The 19,100-nt window shown below is 52.1% G+C and overlaps 1 protein-coding gene across 1 annotated transcript in view; it reads left to right on the top strand.

Moving 5' to 3' along the window:
- The window catches only part of Abcc6 (ATP-binding cassette, sub-family C (CFTR/MRP), member 6), a 56,448-nt gene that overhangs the window by 11,566 nt on the left and 25,782 nt on the right, over positions 1-19,100 (top strand). The window contains exons 7-17 of the mRNA XM_005391081.2: positions 3,306-3,437; positions 5,588-5,785; positions 6,984-7,161; positions 7,557-7,718; positions 9,770-9,862; positions 11,181-11,384; positions 11,543-11,689; positions 12,431-12,518; positions 15,374-15,449; positions 16,335-16,461; positions 16,631-16,807. Coding sequence (XP_005391138.1) covers positions 3,306-3,437; positions 5,588-5,785; positions 6,984-7,161; positions 7,557-7,718; positions 9,770-9,862; positions 11,181-11,384; positions 11,543-11,689; positions 12,431-12,518; positions 15,374-15,449; positions 16,335-16,461; positions 16,631-16,807 — 1,582 coding nt within the window. The remainder of the gene's footprint in view (positions 1-3,305; positions 3,438-5,587; positions 5,786-6,983; positions 7,162-7,556; positions 7,719-9,769; positions 9,863-11,180; positions 11,385-11,542; positions 11,690-12,430; positions 12,519-15,373; positions 15,450-16,334; positions 16,462-16,630; positions 16,808-19,100) is intronic.

The following is a 19,100-nucleotide window of genomic DNA, read 5'->3' as shown; positions in this document are numbered from 1 at the left end:
TTTTTTGGTTTTTCTCTGGTTCCGGGAACCGAACTCACGACCTTGCGCTTGCCAGGCAGGCGCTTTGCCGCTGAGCTAAATCCCCAGCCCTAAATGTGTTTCTTGAATGTAGCATATTGTTGCATTTTATTTCTCGATCCACTCTGCCAGTCTGTTTTGTTTGACTGGTGAATTGAGGCCATTTATATTAATGGTTATTACTGATTGTATTGGTTTATCTTTTTCATGTTATTCTCCCTCTGTTGGTTCCCTAGTTTCCCCCTCTGTTTAATTGTTCACCCTACTTGGTGGTTCCTTTCTACTCTTGTTTTTGGAATTGTGGTCATTTTTATCTCTTTCTAGAATATCTTTCAGTACTCTCTGTAGGGTTGGTTTGGTGGCCATGAATTTCTTCAGTTGTTCTTTGTCATGGAAGTGTCTTATTTCTCCATTAATTTTGAAAGATGGTTCTGTAGGGTACATCAGTCTGGGTTGGAAGTCCTTTTCTTTCAGGACCCGAAATGCTTCACTTCAAGCTCTTCTTGACTTGATGGTTTGTATTGATAAATCTGTTGGGATTCTAATGGGTTTTCCTTCATAGGTGCTCTGTTTCTTTTCCCTAACAGCTTTTGATATTCTGTTCTTTTGCTGAATTTCTCGCATCTTGATTATTATGTATCTGAGTGTAGATTTATTTTGGTTATAGCTAATTAGAGTCCTGTATGCATCACCAAGTGTATGTCAGATTCTTTTCCCATGCTTTGTAAACTTTCTGCTATTACTTCTGCAAATAGTCTTTTTATGTCATTCATGTTGCCTCCTGCTCTTTCATTTATACCTATCAGTCTTATACAGCCTCCTCTTGCAGCTGTTGAATTGTTATTTCCTGGTTCCTTGTTATTTTTAAGAGATCTTTCCTTTCATGGTCACTAGCTGCAATGCTGTTTTCAAGGTCTGAAAGTCTATCTTCGGTTTCATTCAAGTGGTTTTGCCAGCTTTCAATGGAATTTTTAATTTCCTGGATATCTCTTTGAATCTGTTTCATGCATTCTAGTTCTTGCATTGTTCATTCAAGGCTTCCATCATTTTTCTGTGTTCCCATATTTTTTTTCTATGTCTTCCTTTGATATACTGAATAATTCTTTCATTATGGTTGTCATTTTTCTAACCTGTGAGATTATTTCTGATCTAATTTCTTCTATAGCCTGATATAGTTGCTTTTTTACTTCAGTTGTTATCATTTCAGAAATTTCAGGTGCATGACTTCCAAATTCTCCTATGTCGATGTCTCCTGGACTTGTCTTGGGTGGGGTGGAGTTCTGAGATTGCATTTTGCTCCTTTGTCTTATTTTTTGATGCAGGATGCAGAACAGTGAGCCTCACCTCTCCCTGGCAGCTCACCAAAGGTCCCTGGGTTCCCCAGGGCTCAGACTTGCCTCACAATAATGGCAGGAGGTAGAGTGCTGAACCTAGCCTCTCCTAGGTAGCTCACTGGAAGTCCCTGGGTTTCTCAGGGGTCGGACTTGCCCTGAGATGGCAGTGCAAGGTGGAGTGCAGTGTCCAGCCTCTCCCAGGCCATTCACCAAATGTCCCTGGATTTCCTGGGGGTCAGACTTGCCCTGTGATGGTGGCAGGAGGTGGAGCGCAGAATCCTCAATTTTTTTTGTCTTTCTGAGACAGGGTCTTGCTATGCATTTCAGGCTGGCCTTGAACTCATTTCATAGCCCAGGCAGTTCTTGAACTTGTAACAATCCTGCCTCAGCCTCCCCAGTGCTGAGAATGCAGGCATTAGACAAAAGTGGCTAGTGCTTGCATGTAGCAGGTACTGAATTACATTGTTACATTGTAATATTTATTATTCACCTTCAGCCATTTCACCAACATTCAGTAAGTACCTACTATGTGCTAAAACATGAGGTGCAGGTTAAAAAGACCAGTCTTTCCCGCCTGGAGAGTCCCAGGCTGATGGAGAAAACACTAGCTTCTCTGGTACCAGCCCACACTAGGCACTGAGGAGGTGTCCACGTGCTGGCCACTCCCAGTCCCCCTCTGTCACAGCAGGCAGACCTCAGTATTGTGGGACCATATGTACTTAGCTTGGGGCCCAACCATTTTCTGGCCATTTGACCTTGGGGAAGCTACTAAGCCTTTCTGTGCCTCAGTCATCGTACTTGTAAAATGGACATAAGGATAGCATCCATGTATGGGCTGTGAGGAGGTTTGTGAGACGTAGAAAAGGGCCTGGTACAGAGTGTTATATACAAGAGTTGCTAGATAAATGAAGGACATGAGCTTCTGGACTTGTGGAATTGGCAAAAACAGAATAGAAGTTTTCTAAACAGTTCTACTTGGGGTCTTCCCCTCCGCTTCCCAAACTTTTTTTTTTTTAACCATATCGGCCCATCACCCCTACTCCTGTAATATTTTCTTTTAAGTCAGCCCATTTTTTTTTTACTTTAATAAACTTTTTAAAAAAGGAACTTCCTATTACTGCCCAAACTTTAAAAAGCTGCCAAATCACTTGCCCTAGGAGAGAACTCCAAAAGTGATTTCAGAGAAGAATCAGTGTTAATCATTTCCAGACCAGACCTGTTGCTTCTCCCAAGTTTGCTCTGTGCTACAGAAGGGCACCTGGCAAGGTCTAGAGAGGCCAAGGCCAGCGTCTGATGACCCTTCCTCTCCATGTTGTTGGCAAGATGAAAGAGACCCAAAAGGAAAACAGTGCTCCTGCTTGGAAGTCTGCTGTGTTTAACTTCTTACATACATGCCAAGGGACCATGGGCAGGCGTGATGGCACCCTGGCTGGGGAGGTCAAGTCCGGCCCGCCTGAGAAGTTCTGTCCAAGTGCAGGTGTGAAGGAAGAGTAAGAAATGGCCAGGTGAGAGGTGGCAAGGAAAGAACTTGGAGCAGAGTGGGGTGCACATGCACAGGTCCTGAGGCCAGCTGGCTGTAACAGTGACCAAGGAGGTGGCAGATATTAAAAGGAAGGAGTTCGGGTTTCCTCCACAATGAGTTTTGGACCCCAAATTTCTGGCCATTTCCCTCACTGTGTCAGTTGTCCATTGGTTAAATTGCTCACTCTCTCCCACCTGTTTTCTTCCTCATCTGTAAAATGGGCCAATAACAAGCTACCAGATGAAACCATCTCTGTGAACTGAGTAGGGCCCTACAGGTCTTAGGTGGGCTTAGGTTCAATCCCTTCATTCACCCAGGAGTCAGCAGAGGTGCAGAGAGAAGTAAAGTGACTTCCCCAGGCTCACAGCTACTATTGGGCCCCTGCAGGAATGGATGACAGGAGGAGCTTACCCTGGTATCCTCTTTTACAGGCTTCTCTGGAAGGGCTACAGGAAGTCACTGAGACCAGAAGACCTTTGGTCCCTTGAGCCAGAAAACTCCTCAGAAGAACTTGTTTCCCAGCTGGAGAGGGAGTGGATAAGGAATCACAGTGTGGCCCAGGGGTGAGTGGGTTGCAGACCACGCCCCAAGCTGGTACAGTTGGCAAAGCTCATTCATCACGTGGTTCTTAGTACAGTCATGGTTCTGTTGGGCTTGGTATACAGCTCTTCCCAGAGCAGACGTCCCAGTGAAGACTCATGATGGGGGGCTCTTGGAAGGCCCCAGAAGGAAGCTGTCATAGGAGAGCAGCAGGCAGGAAGCGGAGGATATGCCAAGTATGAGCTCAGAGAGCTGAGCTGTGGCTCATAGCGTTCAGACAACTGCTCACTTATCATGTAATTTGTTTCCTAGGGTCAGTTTTCTCATCTCTTCAGTGGTGGTTGCCCAGCTTGTGCAAAGCCATGGGTTCCATCCCCAAAACTGCAAAAGAAAAGAGAGGGAGTCATTAGGCCCTAACTCATAGCTCATTGAGGTATTTTTTAAAGATGATTGGTCAGAAACAGTAAATCCTCAAAAATGGGAGAAACTCAAGCAAGACTAGTTAGCCAGAGGATTTCAAGGCTTTTGGAGTAGTCCACTCCACCCAGCCCTGCCCTCGGTGGCCTCTCTAGAAAGTTCTGTGAGCCCCTGCGCTGTGGGAGCACCTTGGAGAAGCCAGAGGGAAAAGAGCCTTCAGCGCAGAGCAAGGTGGTCATCTTGGTTACTTTTCTCTCCTTGCTGAGACAAAATACCTGACACCCAGAATTAAGGAAGAAAAGGTTTATTTAGCTTACAGTTTGTGGAGCTAAATATTCGGCTGGCTCCAAGGCAGAGTGGCACATGGCAGAGGGCAACAGTTCATGGCAGCAGAAGACAGCAAAAGCAACAAGAGCAAAAAGGGAGGAGCAGCAGCAAGCAGCCTCCTTCCCTCCCTTACATTGTATGCAGACTACCTGCCCCAGAGTGGGTGTAGCTCTCACAGCCATAATCCCAGTGTTGGACAATGGATCAATGATAAACTCTAGAAGCCGCCCCATGACTGCATGAGGCTCTGGGGAGACATCCACACACAAACCAGAACAGTGGCCCTGCACTAAATGGTGCCCTGCCAGCGCGAGCCTGGGCACTTTCCACAAGGCACTGGACATCACTGGACCTCAGGTTCTCAGGGAACAAAACTGGCTCTGTAGGAAGACTTACAAGGTTCTCTTGCAAGTTCTGGGGTTTTCTGCGGGTGGCTGAATCCTACAAATGACAGGTGGGCAGGCAGGCAGTAGGCTCTTGTGATGAAGATGCAACCTCAAGCAGGAAGGGGAGAGGCAAGATCATACAAGCTATTTTCTGAGCCAACTAACTGCACCTGAGAGAAGTTTTATTTCTGAAACATTTGGCAACATGGGGGGAAAGGAGAGGATCACATCCTTCAGGACAGAAGCCAGCCACCTGCTGGCCCAGTCCAGTTCCCAAGGTCTGCTTGGTCTGCACGGTATTTTGCGGTTGTTGTATGGCCTGTGGGGTAATGAGTTGCCTGTTTTTATTCCTCAGTTAGTACAGGTGTGCAGTACACCATGTTTCCATTACTGGCATTCAGTGAAGAGTTGGTCCAGGGATGTATCACAACTTTGTTCCTCTTCTCACCCCTCCCCCAGCTCTTGACCCCTTAGCAATATCCATGACAGAGCTGGAATCCTGGTCCCTCTGAAAGGGGGTCTGGCAGCCCTGAGCCTCCTACCCGCACAGCAGGCCCTGGAGGCAAAGACGTGAGACCAAGCACCGTGCTTTTGATTTTTATTTTCTCAGTACAGGGGATCAAACCTGGGGACTTCATACTAAGCTGCATCCCAGCCCTATTTTTGCTAAGTGGCCCTGGTTGGGCTCCAACTTGTGCTAGTCTGGCCCGAGCCTCCCAGACCGCTGGGATTACAGGTGTGCCCCTTGACACCTGGCCCGTGTCCCAGTTCTTTTCCACCTCAGCTGTCTACCTCAGGTACATTCGCCCCGCTCTGCCTCAGTTTCCCCTGCTGTGAAATGGCTTGCAGGGCTCCTAGGAGGACTCTGCAGTACCTGGCTCGCAGTGGGCACTTGCTGGCTCCTCAGTGAGTCCCCTGGGTGGTGAAGAAGAGCAGGTGAGGCCCAGCGCTGTGCTCCTGATGCAGAGGGAACCCTTGACCTTTCCCACCTGCCCCTGCTGAGGGCTAAAGCAGAACCCAGAGCCCAGCCTTCCTCTCCCCAGGTGCACCACGGTGTTGAAAGGCCGGGAGCAGGGAGGCCAGGCAGCCCGGGAGCTGGAGGCCCTCCTGCCGCAAGGAGGGCGCCCAAGGGGCCCGCTGCTCAGGGCCATCTGGAGAGTGTTCCGCTGCTCCTTCCTCCTGGGCACCCTCAGCCTCCTCATCGCTGACGCCTTCAGATTCGCAGTCCCCAAGCTCCTCAGGTAGGTCTGCCTGGGCCCTGGCTGAGCTGGCGGCCCTGGCACTGTTCCCAGGCCAGGGGTGGCGGCCTCTGTGCCTCTGCCTGGGCATCGCTCCCGGGCCTGGAGGGTTAGGGAGGAAAGACAGGGAAAGTTACGGAGCTCAGGGGCAAACAGCAACTGTCACCCGCCTGTGTGCCACTGCTGCACACAAAAGGCCGCAGAGGCCAGAGGGAGCACAGGGCGGCTCTTTCCCTGGACAGGTTCACCAGTGTGTGACAGCTGCCAGGCTGGCAGGAGACTAGCTTGGCCAAGGTGGTTGCAGTGGGATGGCGCGTTCCTGCTCTACACAATTCCCATCCTCCACAGGCCTATTGAAGGTTCCAGAAGACAGAACAAAAGCCATGTTTTCTCTAGGGGCCCAGGCTAGAACTGGCACAGTCTCACTGCCTCCATGGTGGTGGGTCACAGCTGGTCCCATAGCTGGCCCAGATTCCAGGGCTGGAGTGGCCAGGCATGGTGGCACACACCTGTATTCCCAGCACTCTGGGAGGCTGAGGCAGGAGGATCCCAAGTTTGAGCCCAGCCTTGGGAATTTAGTGACTTAGTGAGATCCTGTCTCAAAATAAAAAATAAAAAAGGGCTGGGGAATATAGCTCAGGGCGGAGGCCCTGGGTTCAATCCTTAGCACAGGGAAAAAAAAGAAAAAGGCTGGAGCACTAGTCTGCTCAGGCTGCCATAGCAAGGAGCCACAGAGGAAGAGGGGTGAGAACAGCAGAGGCCACGTTGCCCCAGTTCTGAGGCTGGAGTCGCCTCAGGGTTGTCAGCAGGGAGGTGTCCCGAGGCCTCGCCCTTGGCCTACAGAGGCCGCTTCCTGCTGTGTCCTCCTGTGGCCCTTCCTTTGCGTGTGAGGCCCTGGCGTCCCGTCCAGTGACCTTTTGTGAGGAGCCCAGTCGGGTGGGGTTAGGCCCCAGCTGCGGGCCTCACTTTGAGATCACTGCTTCGTTAAGGGCTCTGTCGGCTACGGCCATCTGGGGGCGGCAGGGGACAGCATGCAGCCCCACAGCGGGACAGCACCCACCTGCGACCGGGAGCCGCAGCGTCGCGCTGAGAAGCAGCGTGGGCCGGGCGGGGCCGACTGGCGCCCGTGCAGGTGTCCCACAGCGGGCCCGGCGGGGCGGCGGCGCCTGCCCCTCTCTCACCTGCTGCCCCGTCCCCCCAGCCTGTTCCTGGAGTTCATGGGCAGCGCCCAGCGCCCCGCCTGGCAGGGCCCGCTGCTCGCGGTGCTGCTGCTGCTCTCGGCCGGCCTGCAGACGCTGCTCGAGCAGCAGCACATGTTCCGGCTCAAGGTGCTGCAGATGCGGCTGCGCGCGGCGCTCACCGGCCTGGTGTACAGAAAGGTGAGCCCGGGCGCGCGTGGGCGCCCCGCGCGGGAGGGTGACGATGTCCCTGAGCTGTGATGACACCGGCTGAGGCCGAGGGGCTGTACCCCTGCGCGCTCAGCTCCTCTGTGGCCCCCTGAGGCCCTGGGTAGCGTGATCTGGGGGCTCGCACCCTCACCACCTCGCCCACCTCTTCCTCCCTTGCCCGCCCGGGCGCGCCCCTCCGACCGTGCGGGTCTCCCGTCAGGCCGCCTTTCTCTCCCTGCGACATGCCAGGCCCAGAGCTCGTCCTCCTGTCAGGGCCCACTGGCCAGGGCCTGGAGCTCGGCTTACTTCCTGCCAGCTGGCTGCTCCCGTGCAGAACCGAGGCTCCGCGGAAGGAAGCCGCCGTCCTTCCCTCCTCCTCCCCGCAGGTCCTGCTTCTGTCCCACGGAGCCAGGGAGTCCAGCGCCGTGGGGGACGTGGTCAACCTGCTCTCTGTGGACGTGCAGCGGCTCAGCGAGAGCGTCCTCTACCTCAACGGGCTCTGGCTGCCGCTGCTCTGGATCAGCGTCTGCTTCGCCTACCTGTGGCAGGTGTGCGCAGGGGCGGGGGCTCGGGGCTGAGGCTCCTGTTTCCCCTCCTCCCGCAAGGTGGGCAGGTGTGGCCGGAAAGTCTTGGGCAAGGATGGTCTTCGCTGACCTTGGGCAGGATACCGACCTTCTCTGGGACTCATTTCCTCTCCTGTGAAATAGTGCCGTGGATCAAGACATTGGCACCTCTCGGGGAGGCTCCCAAGGCACCCAGTAGGCAGACTAAACACATTTGAAGTTATCAGTAATGTGGGGTGTGAGTGTCATTAACAAAAAAGACATCAAAGACCATTTTAACAGGGAACAGATTGTTACCTAGTGTTTGAAAAGCATGAAGTGACCATGGGGCCAAAAACAATCAGAAGTTTTTCCAAACTCTTTCCTTTTGCTCTGTCATACTAGTATTTTTTTTTCCATATTAGTATTTCTAAAAATTGAAATCACAGACTCTGTACCAGTACTTCCCCGGGTTGGAATCCTGCTTTTACTGCTACCAGCTGTGCAACCTGTTTTGTGCGGCGTTTCCTTATCTCTCGAAAGAGAGCACAAGTAGGAATTCTGCCCTGCCCTGGGGTTGCCCGGGTGTAGATGGGCTGACACAAGCTCCACATCTTTAATCCAAAGCGCTTGGGGCCAGAAGGGTTTCAGACTTTGGGTTTTTTTCTGGTGTTAGAATATTTGCATAAGGTCAAGGCTAGCCTGAGCTACATAGTGAGAACTTGTTTCAAGAAAAAAAAAATATTTGCTCATACATAATGCTATCTCTTGGAGATAAGACCCAATCTGAATGTGACATTTCTGTTTATGTATGCTTCCTATAGACGGTCTGAAGGTAATTTTATACGATATTTTTAGTGCAGCTATGTTTTGGTTGTGACCCATCACATGAGGCCAGGTGTAGAATTTTCCCCCTGTGTCATATTGGTGCTTAAAACATTTCAAGCCAGACCAGCACTCTGGAGGCCGAGGCAGGAGGATTGCAAGTTTGGGCCTCATCTAGGCAATTTAGTGAGACACTGTGCTCAAATTTCAGAAAGGGCTGGGGAGTTCAATCCCGAGTACTGAAGAGAGAGCGAGAGAGGGAGAGAATCAGATCCAAGATTCCTGCCTATCAGATAGCCTGTAGCCTGTACACACACACACACACACACACACACACACACACACGGCGGCCCCCAGCAGGAAGGTCTTACATCTGAGTGTCACCATGCAGTCCTAGTTAAGGAGGGACAGCCGTGAGTGTTGCTACAGATGGAGGACACCATTTTTGTCAGAGAAAGTTTTGTCTTCTCCCATGTTGTTTCCAATCCCAGTCAAGGGAGTTTGTCTTTTGAATATTTCTTCATGAAGCCATTGGGTGGCGCCATTGCCACACAAATGAAACAAACTGGGTCGCTTCCCAAGATGAGAAGATAATGTGTTTAAGAGCTGAGAAGGAAAACTGAGGCCCGGACTGGGAACGGCCATTCTTGGGCAGTTGCTAACAAGACACAGAATATCCAGTTAAACATGAGTTTCAGACAAACTGAACAGTGTCTTGGTATAAGTATGTACCTCAAATACCACAGTGCATAGAACATGCAGACAAAAGGCTTACCTGAAATTGACGTTTGTATGGTTATTTGCTAAATGTGCCAAGTCTCCTGAGGGGTGCCATGAAGACTAGAATAATAACTGCGCTGGGTGACAGGGACGACTATTCCCCTTCTATACACAGGAACTGCCCCTTACAAAGCATGGGCAAATTACACAGGGCCACACTGGCAGGTGTCAGAGCCGGAACCAAGCCCAGGTCCCAGTTTCAAGGGTCTTAGTGTCACCAATGAGGCCAGGAGTGCCCTCACTCCACCATCTGCGCACATGACCTTGAGTCTGAGCCCCTGGGACTCCTGCTGTGGGCGCACCCGCACCTTCAGCAGCTGTCTCCTCTCTGGGTCCTGTGAGGCCCCATCCTGGTGCCCTGGACTGCCCTCATCAGGCCCCTGATGTCCCCCTGTCTTAGGACCCCCGTCTGCCCTGGGGGTCCTGCGTCATCCCTGTTCCTTTGTCCTCAGCTCCTAGGGCCATCTGCCCTCACTGCCATCGCTGTTTTCCTGGGCCTCCTTCCCCTGAATTTCTTTATCTCCAAGAAGAAGAACCACCATCAGGTTTGGCACTGGGGGACAGGGACAGGGCAGGCAGGAAGGAAGGAGCCTGTGGGCCCTGGGCCTATGTTGCTGCCAGACATGGGGAGGGCAGAGGCCAGGCGTGGCCTCCTCCACGTCACCACAGCGTGGGTGAGCTCGTTGCTCGGGCCTGGGCTCCCGCTGCTGGGCAGGGGCTCCGTCCTGCCCAGAATGCCACTCCTTTGCTCCACGGTGGCCGTCCAAGCCCAGGGGCTGTAACCTGGATCCCTGCAACCACCCCTCCCTGCCCGGCTGACTCCCCACTTCTGTTCCACCCCCCAGGAATGGGCTCATCTCCACTCGCCAGTTAGAGGGGACATGTGACAACCAAACATATCATGCCCTCTTATCCCTCAGAGCACCCGAGGGCCGCAGTTACCTGGCCCTGCGACCTCCCGACCTCCCTCCTCCCTCTTCCCATCCTTCTGTCCCCAGACTTCACACCTGCCAGACGCCCCACCTCCCGGCTGTTCTCCTGGGCCACCCTCCCTGCAGCCACCCATGCCCTCAGCTCCTACCCTGCCCCCAGGCGTGTATCTCCTTTGCCCGCACTGTTTTCTCTTCTCCTGTAACCCTGTCTCTGGTTAACGGGCAGACGTCGTGGTCCCACTTTATTAGAGTGGGTATTTCCACCCCGGGATCTCCAAGGCTAAGTCAGCACCTGGACTGGTGTGTGGCACAGAGAAGGTGCTGGGTGAGCATCTGCCACTGTGGGATGGGGAGGGGTGAGGGCGGGAGGAGGGAGGTCCCTCCTGCCCACTCCCCAGCCCTCCCTCCCCAGTCACCTGGGCTCTGCAACACCTGGACTGCCTCCTCCAAGGCACCTTGCACACAGCCTCTCTGTGGTGGAACCTGAGACCCAAGACTGCCTGCCTGACCCTCAGGCCCCCGCTGATGCAGCACCCCCACCACTGAACCCCAGCACTCCCTTGTCACACTGACTCACACCATTGCCTTGGTCTCGGATGCCTCCCCCTCTTGCCCACTCCTCCAACCACCCATTCCCCATGCTCAATGCTGGCCTCAGGCATCACCCGCGCCCCCAGGAGGCCTTCCTAGGTTGGCCCTGGGGCCCTGCCTCTGTTCCTGGGCCTCAAGGCTTCCTGAGGTGGGGCACAAGTGTGGGGGCCAGCTGCAGGAGGAGCAGAGCTGGGGCCAGGCCTGGGGAGGACCCGCCAAGCAGCAGCTGGGTCAGGGACACGGTGGGAAGGTGGAACCAGTGGGCTTTGCAAAGGGTTCGGCGTGCCAGGGACCAGGAATTCTCCACTTTCCCTCTCTTGCAACTTCCGTCTGGCCCCAGGAAGAGCAGATGAGGCAGAAGGACTCTCGGGCGCGGCTCACCAGCTTCGTCCTCAGGACCATGAGGACCATCAAGTCGCACGGCTGGGAGGTAGCCTTCCTGGAGAGGGTCCTGCGCATCCGGGGCCGGGAGCTGGGTGCCCTGAAGACCTCCACCCTCCTGTTCTCCGTGTCTCTGGTGTCCTTCCAAGTGTCCACGTTTCTGGTGATGTCCCTGGGGTCCCCCTGCAGAGGATGGGCTGAAGGAGGGGAGCAGTGGTGGGGACCCAGGGCCAGCATCGTGGCTTGGAGACGCGGAGTCCTAGAGGGGTCCTCAGCGTGCCAGGCTGCCCAGTGCGCCCTCGTCACACGTGCTCTCTCCAGGTTGCACTGGTCGTGTTTGCTGTCCACACTCTGGTGGCTGAAGAGAACACGATGGATGCAGAGAAGGCCTTCGTGACCCTCACGGTGCTCGGCATCCTCAACAAGGCCCAGGCCTTCCTGCCCTTCTGCATCCACTGTGTCATCCAGGTGAGGCGCAGCGGCCTGGGGCCACACACTTCCTCCTGACTGGCAGTGATTCCCTTTATTTTTTTTTTTTTTAATTTTAATCTTTTGTGGTCCTGGGGCTCGGATCCAAGGGTGCTGTACCAGTGACCTATATTCCCAACCCTTTTCACTTTTTTTTAAGATAGGATCTTGCTAAGTAGCTCAGGCTGGCCTCAAACTTGTGGTCCTCCTGCCTCGGCCTTCCAAGTGGCTGGGACTACAGACATGTGCCACCAGACCCCGCTCAGTCCCCTTTGTTTTACAGAGCCACTTTATTTCTGTGCCTCTCCCTTTGCACATGCTTGGGGATGATGACAATGACCAGGGCACAACCGAGGCCCCTATATTTTAGTGGTTCTCTCTTGAGTTCTCAAAAATGGGTTTGTGGCAGGGAGCTGACATCGCTCCCCAGGTGGACAAAATTTGAAATTATTTCACATGGTGGCTTGAGGATCCTTGGAAAAGCCAGCATCTCCTTCCCCAGTTTGTCCACAGTGCCGGCTTGGTGGTTCTGGTTTCTCTCACTGGGAGTGAGGAGGTGGGAGAGGCCCCCACCGCCATCATGGTCATAGCTTAGGGAGCACTGTTGGCCGCGAGCTGGAGAGCTTTGTCTCCATGCTTTGCAAACACACAGGGCTGGGTAGGCAGGAAGCTTGGCCACATGTATCGAAGGCTGGGCTTTGGGCTCTTCGGCGCGGTGACCTGGGGCTCTGGCCTCCCCAGGCCCGGGTGTCCTTTGACCGCTTGGCCGCCTTCCTGTACCTGGAAGAAGTTGACCCTGGCGCTGTGGCCTCGAGTCCCTCCAGATGCTGTGAGTGCTGAGTTCAGCAGGGCGGGGGTGGGGGTACGGAACTCCCCACTGGGGAGACAGAGGGCTGCTGGCTACGGGATGGCAGTGTCACTGGGACTGGGCACCATGGGATGCTTTTCTGCAGCCGCTCAGAGACTGCCCATGGGTCTCCTGCGGGGTGGCATTCTGGGTGCCCAGCTGTGGGCTGTCTAATCAGTCCGTGCCCTCACCCAGAAAGTCCAAGGAAGAGACCTGGTGGCGTTTTGTTGAGGTGAAGGTAGGGTCAGAGAATTATGGGTCCGCCGTGAGGTGACTTGCTGCTGCATGCTTGTTAGCAGGGCCGCCCCACTCTGCTGCACCTCCCCTCTCCACCTGTATGTCAGCGACACTGCTTTAGTGGACTGGGGGGGGGGGCGGTGAGGGAAAAAAACAGAAACAAAAACAAAAACCAAACAAAACCAAACAAAAACCAAACAAAACAAAACAAAACAAAACAAAACCTGTCACTAGGACATCTGGTCAACCTGCTTATCTAGAAAACACCTGTATAGTGGTGAAAATCCCAGCCCATGGGGAAGGGTGATCCAGCTCCACATTCTGGGCTCAGCACTGACCTTGGCAAGTTATTAACCTGCTGGGGCCTCCGTCTGCAGGAATCGTAACACCTGCTGCTTGGACTTGCCGTGAGGGTCAACAGAGTGTGTTTAATTAAATAGTACACTTGGCATAGGACCCAGCACAAAGTCAGCCATTAATGTTTTTAATTATTGTATTTAATTATTGTTAATGTATTTAATTATTGTTTTGATTATTGTATAATTATTCAAGAGAAACCCCTGAAATAGCATGGGTATTTGTTTGGGGCTAGAGCCTCACTCTCCCAAAGGCGTACTTAGAGACTGAGGTGAATGCTGACACCCACTGCTAGCGTTGAGTGGGTGCTTACCATGGGTCAGTGAAGTTCAAAGTGCTCTGTGTAGAAACAAGCTCAGCCAGGCATGGTGGTGCACACCTGTGATCCCAGCTACTCAGGAGGCTGAGGCAGAAGGCTCACAATTTCAAGGCCAGCCTGGGCAACTTAGCAAGACCTTGTCCCAAAATAAAAATGGCTGGGGGTGTTGCTTAGTGGTTTCAATAAAACTGTGTTTCAATAAAACTTTATTTATAAAAATAGCATGCACAGTACCATGGGTTCAATCCCTAATAGAGGCAAAGAGGGAGGAAAGAAGGGAAAAAAGGGAAGGAGAGAAGCAAGGAGGAAAGCCCCCACACCCTCTTGGCAGCACTGTGGGTGAGGTGCTTCTAAGACCTGCCCATTTTTACAGATGGGTAAGTAGAGGGCAGGGGGGAGAGGGATTCCTACACTTCAGGTGGTAGACAAAAGACAAAGCCCCTAGAATACAGTAGCTAGATTCATATAGAAGATATAGAATTCATATAAAAGATATAGATTCATACAGATATAGAATGCCTAATTACATTTGAATTTTAGATGAACAGAATTTTTTTTTAGTATAAGTATGTACCATTAAATATTTGGGGCATGTTTACACCAAAAGAAATTTATCTAAAATTTAACACTTTTTATCTGAATTTCAAACTTAGCTGGGCAACCTGCATTTTATTGGGCACCTTTCCTAGAGACTATTTGGTTCAGTAGGTCCTTAGTTGACCAGAAGAACTAAAAAACATGGGTGCTTAGGCTCCACCCCTCAGATTTCAAATTAGTTGATTTGGGCTGAGCTATAGAGACCTTTGTTATTTGAGGACATCTTTTCAGGCAATTCTGAACAATTCCAATTAGTGGAGAGCCACTAATTTCTGTCTTCCCTATTCTAAAATAAAATCCGAGATCCAGAGACAGAGTAGCCATCCGCCATCCGTTGCTCCTCACACTGGCTATCCCAGTGAAATAAACAATGCCTCCTTCACTGGCCAAAGCCTTGGATTGTATGTAAATTATATCACAAGTCCACCAACTTTTCTGTAAAGGACCAGATCGTACATATTTTAGGGTCAGAGGCCTATTGTCTCTGGCATGACCACTCACCTCTGCCATTTTAGCATGAAAGCAGCCGCTAAAAAACTGAAAACAATATGGTAAATGTTTAAATTTTTAAAATTTATTACAGTAAAAGACACATTGCCGTTAATTCCCTTTGACTTCAGACATACTTATCTCATTGTTCTTGCCACTTTCTGAAGCAGTTCTAAAGTCCTCTGTGCTGAGGACTGTGCTGAGGGGCTGCCTGAGTGTCTCGAAGTATTTCAGAATGTTTCCCTTTCATGGTCGTTTTGACTTTGCAGAAGAGCTGGAAGTCCCATGGTACCTGCTCCAGTGGATGAGAACCCACCGTAGTGTTTTGTTTGATAGAAATTGCTGTCAATGTTTGATCAACGGGTGATCCAAATATGAGTGTTTAAATGAAAATACTTATTACAAGTAAAAGGCACATTGCCATCACTCACCCTCAAAATACTCAAAATACTCTCTTTTGAATACTCGTATCCCATTGTTCCTGGCAATGTATCTTTTACTATAATAAGTTTTTTAATTTAAACATTCACTGTATTTTTCAGTCACCCTCTTGTATAAATGAATAAGCATGACTGTGTTTCAGTAAAACTTAATTTATAAAAGTAGGCAGCAGGTGGGATTTGTTCCCTGGGCCGTGGTTTGCCTCCCTCTGAATCACACGGCCATGGGACACAACAGGAACACTGCAAGGTCACCCACAAGCTTGTGGACAGTGGGCAGGTGAACCCTGGGAGGGTTCAGCTACAGTCTACTGCTTCTGGGTACAGGATAGAGGCCACTTTGGATAGAGGCCAGGCAAGCAGCAGCAGCCCTGTGACTGGCCTTCCATGCCCTGCAGCCCCTGGGAAGGACTGCATCACCATACAGGATGGCACCTTCGCATGGTCCCGGGAGAGCCCTCCCTGCCTGCACAGGTAGGAATGACTCCCCTAGGAGCTACCTCCCGCTCCGAGAGAAAGTGTGCAGGGCTCCTACTACTTCCTGCCTGGGATGCAGTGCAGGTCTCCAGCGCAGGTGTTTGGGGCTTCCCAGCATTGCCGTCAGCAGAATCAGGAAAGCAAGCATTTTCACAGATAGGGCAGCAAGGTATTTGAGCCTCCCCTGTGAGGGGGAGATGCCTCCCTGCACCCCCGCTGAGATGACAGAGCAGTAGGAGGCTGGACGTGGTTCACAGTCTTTAAGACTTTAGCCTTGACCTTGAGTGAGGTAAAAGGCTGAAAGGCTTCAGCTGGGAAGGGTTGTGATCTGACTTGGGGCTTAACAGGTCCCTGCAGCTGCTAGGTGGAGGGTGGACTACAGGACATGGACTCACAGTTGTGTCTTCACAGTTGTGTGTGTGTGCACATGTGTATGCATTTGTGCACAGCAGGTGCATGTACATGCATGTGTCTGAATGGACATGTGTGTGTATACAAGCCTGTATACATGTGTGTCCATACAGCAGTGGTGTGGATTGTGTGTGTGTATGTGAATGTGTGCACTAGTGAGTGTGGTAGCTGCATATGCATGCTTTGTAAACGTGTATGCATGTATGGTCTGTGAATACATGCATGCTGGTATGAGTGTACACACATGTGCATGTGTGTGTATATGTGTGCTTGTGTGAGTGTGTGAGCGTGCATGTTTGTGTGTGTGTACACTTGTGTTAGGTGTGTGTGTGTGCATGGATAAGGACAAGGTCAGGGAAGGATGGAGGGTGGGGTGGCCAGCAGGGCAGACTGGCTGTGTCTGGGGCTTACCTGTCCTGCACATACTCAGGCTGGGCCTGACGGGGCTGCCTCTCTCTCCTGGGTTGCTAGGATCAACCTCACTGTGCCCCAGGGCTGTCTGCTGGCTGTTGTGGGTCCAGTGGGGGCAGGGAAATCCTCCCTGCTCTCCGCCCTCCTCGGAGAGCTGTCAAAGCTCGAAGGGTCTGTGAGCGTCCAGGTGAGGCCGCCCTCCCACTGGCAGGATGTCCCATTCTGAAAGCTCACTTCCCCGTCCCTCCCACACCTCCCTCCACAGCTAAGACTACTTCCACCTCCTTTCTCCCAGCCCTGCCCCGCTACTCTCCAGAATCACTCCCACCTCTGTCTCCAAACGTGTTGTGTTGCAGGGAACAGTGGCTTACGTGCCCCAAGAGGCCTGGGTACAGAACACCTCAGTGGTGGAGAACGTGTGCTTCCGGCAGGAGCTGGACATGCCCTGGCTGGAGAGAGTGTTGGAGGGCTGTGCCCTGGGGCCAGATGTGGATAGCTTTCCTGCCGGCATGCACACCCCAATTGGAGAGCAGGTGAGTGCCCCAGGCATTGCAGCTGGGGACTGTTTGCTTGCCTGACCTGTCGACAGTGTGGCCAGTACAGAGTGGGACAGGGAAGTAGGAGAGAAGGTCCTGGCTCACGGTCCAACATAGCGATGCTCAATAATTGTTAATTAATAATGATTGAAAATAGAGCCAAAGAGAAAAGCAGAGAGTTGTGACTAGGATTAGCAAGGAAGTATTTTCTGACTGCTACTGGTAATAAGACTGTTACGGCTTGTATCTGGGTGTCCCCCACAAAACTGCATGTGGTCATAGGTTAGTCTTTTCAGAGGTGCTTCGAGCTAGGGTATGTGACAGTGGGATTAAGGGTATGACACTGGGATTAAGATGGCCCTCCCTGGGTCTGGGTGGCACCAAAAAGTACGTAGCCTGTAGGCTGGAAGTTAGAAAAGGGAGAGGCATGTGCTACTATTGCTGTTGCTGTCACTGCTTTTGCTGTCTTCTGCCTGCCCTGCTTTGCCATGGACTGTTTTTCCTCCCTGATGTCCCTCTGCTGGGCCACCCTGCCTTGGAGCCAGCTGACTATGGACTGAAACCTCTACAAACTGTGAGCCAAAATAAACATTTCCTCCTTTAACTTTGGGTGTTAGGTATTTTGTCTTAGCAACAAGAAAAGTAACTAAGACAAAGACCTAGATTCCTGCTCTGTTCTGTCCTGCTATGTGATATTGGTGAGTTTTCTTCTCCTCTCTGGGCCTCAGCAGAGGGTCTGGGCAGGGGTGCACAATAAAAAAGATATAGGCATCCAGAGCTGTAGACTGGCCAAGTATTGGCAAACGGTGTTCCATGTCTCATATGTGGCTCACTGCCCAGTTTTGTAAATAAAGTTTTATTGAGACATAATTGTATTCATTTACATATGGTCCCTGGCTGGTTGATCACTCAAAGGTTAGAGCTGAGCAGTTGTGACAGAGACTGTGTGTCCCCAAAGCTTGTAATTGTTTCTCTGGCCTCCCAGAAAAAAAGCTTGCTGATCTCTGGATTAGGGAATTGTCAGTGGGAAAATGGGAGTTCAAGTTAAGGGAGTGGATGCGGTTTCCTAGGAGAAGAGGAGAGAGCCCAGGGAGGGTCTTGGGGACCTCTAAGGGTGGAGGACAAGCTGAAAGAGCGACCAAGGATGGGTTGGGGGGGTCATGGAGGCCCATAGAGTGTTCGAAAAAGGAGGGGTGCCAGCTGCCTCCAAATCTGTCCAGTTGTGTCACACCCTGGGCCAAACGCCTGGTATCCCAGAACCTCCTGCTCCTCAAGGCTCTGACCCCCATCCTGGTGTGTCTTTGATTCTCTTTCTCCAACATTCACAGCTAATCCATCTGCAAAGCCTGTTGCATCTTTTTCACAACCTGGGATGTTCCCCCTTCCTGCTGCATCACTGGCTGCTTCTTTCTGTCCCTAACCCTCTTCACCCGATCCTGCTGCTCCACCAGAGGGATTCTGTTCAAACAGACTGACATTTGCCAAAGCCAAACTCCTGACCATTCCTGGCCGGATCTCCTGCCACCTGGACCTACTTCTCTCTCTGCCTCATCTCCCATCACTCTCCCGTTTCCTGCTTCTGTCCAGCCACAGGGATCCCCGCGATGTTCCCTGATAACCAAAGCACATTCCCACCCCACGCCCTTTGTTCCTGTTGTGCCTCTGCTGGGAAGCTGTGCCCTCGCTCTGTTACTCCAGATTGCCCTGGCTGCCTCACCCACCACAGTGGCCCTGCTCAGGCCACTTCCCCCATACCCATCTGCTTTCTAGTCCTCTTGGCACTTGACACCATCCTGTGTACTGTTCAGTCTACTTGTCCGGGTCACAGATCGTCTGTCCCCATCCCTACCCTCATTAGAATGAGAGACAGAAGGGCAAGGACTTGGCTCTGGTTATTGCTGTATCCCGAGAGCTTAGGACCCTGCTGGGTACAGAGTAGCCATGCAGAGTGAATGAATGAATGAATGAATGATAACAAGGACTGCAGAGCTACCACAGATGAGGCAACAGGGAAATATGTGGAGTCCTCTGTGAAGACAGTGTCTGGGGAGAAACCAGACTGACAGGGATGGGGAAGTGAGTGGAAGGAAAGAAAGTGGACACTGTGGATGTAGACCATCCTCCCGGAAGCTCAGAGTGGCGAGGCTTAAGAGATGCTGGGTGGGGCAGGTATCTACAGCTGGCTGTGACCCAGAGGACAGGCCCAGTGAGATCAGGTGTGCCCTGACCTACACGGCCCAGTCATTCTGGGGTCGCCCAACAGATGTGATGTAGACCTGGGTCCTTGTCC

Source organism: Chinchilla lanigera, unplaced genomic scaffold (genome assembly GCF_000276665.1).
Source record: "Chinchilla lanigera isolate Chin_1 unplaced genomic scaffold, ChiLan1.0 scaffold00041, whole genome shotgun sequence".
Lineage (NCBI taxonomy): Eukaryota > Metazoa > Chordata > Mammalia > Rodentia > Chinchillidae > Chinchilla > Chinchilla lanigera.
The sequence above is the reverse complement of the archived record's forward strand: the minus strand, read 5'-3'. Positions and strand labels throughout refer to the sequence as shown.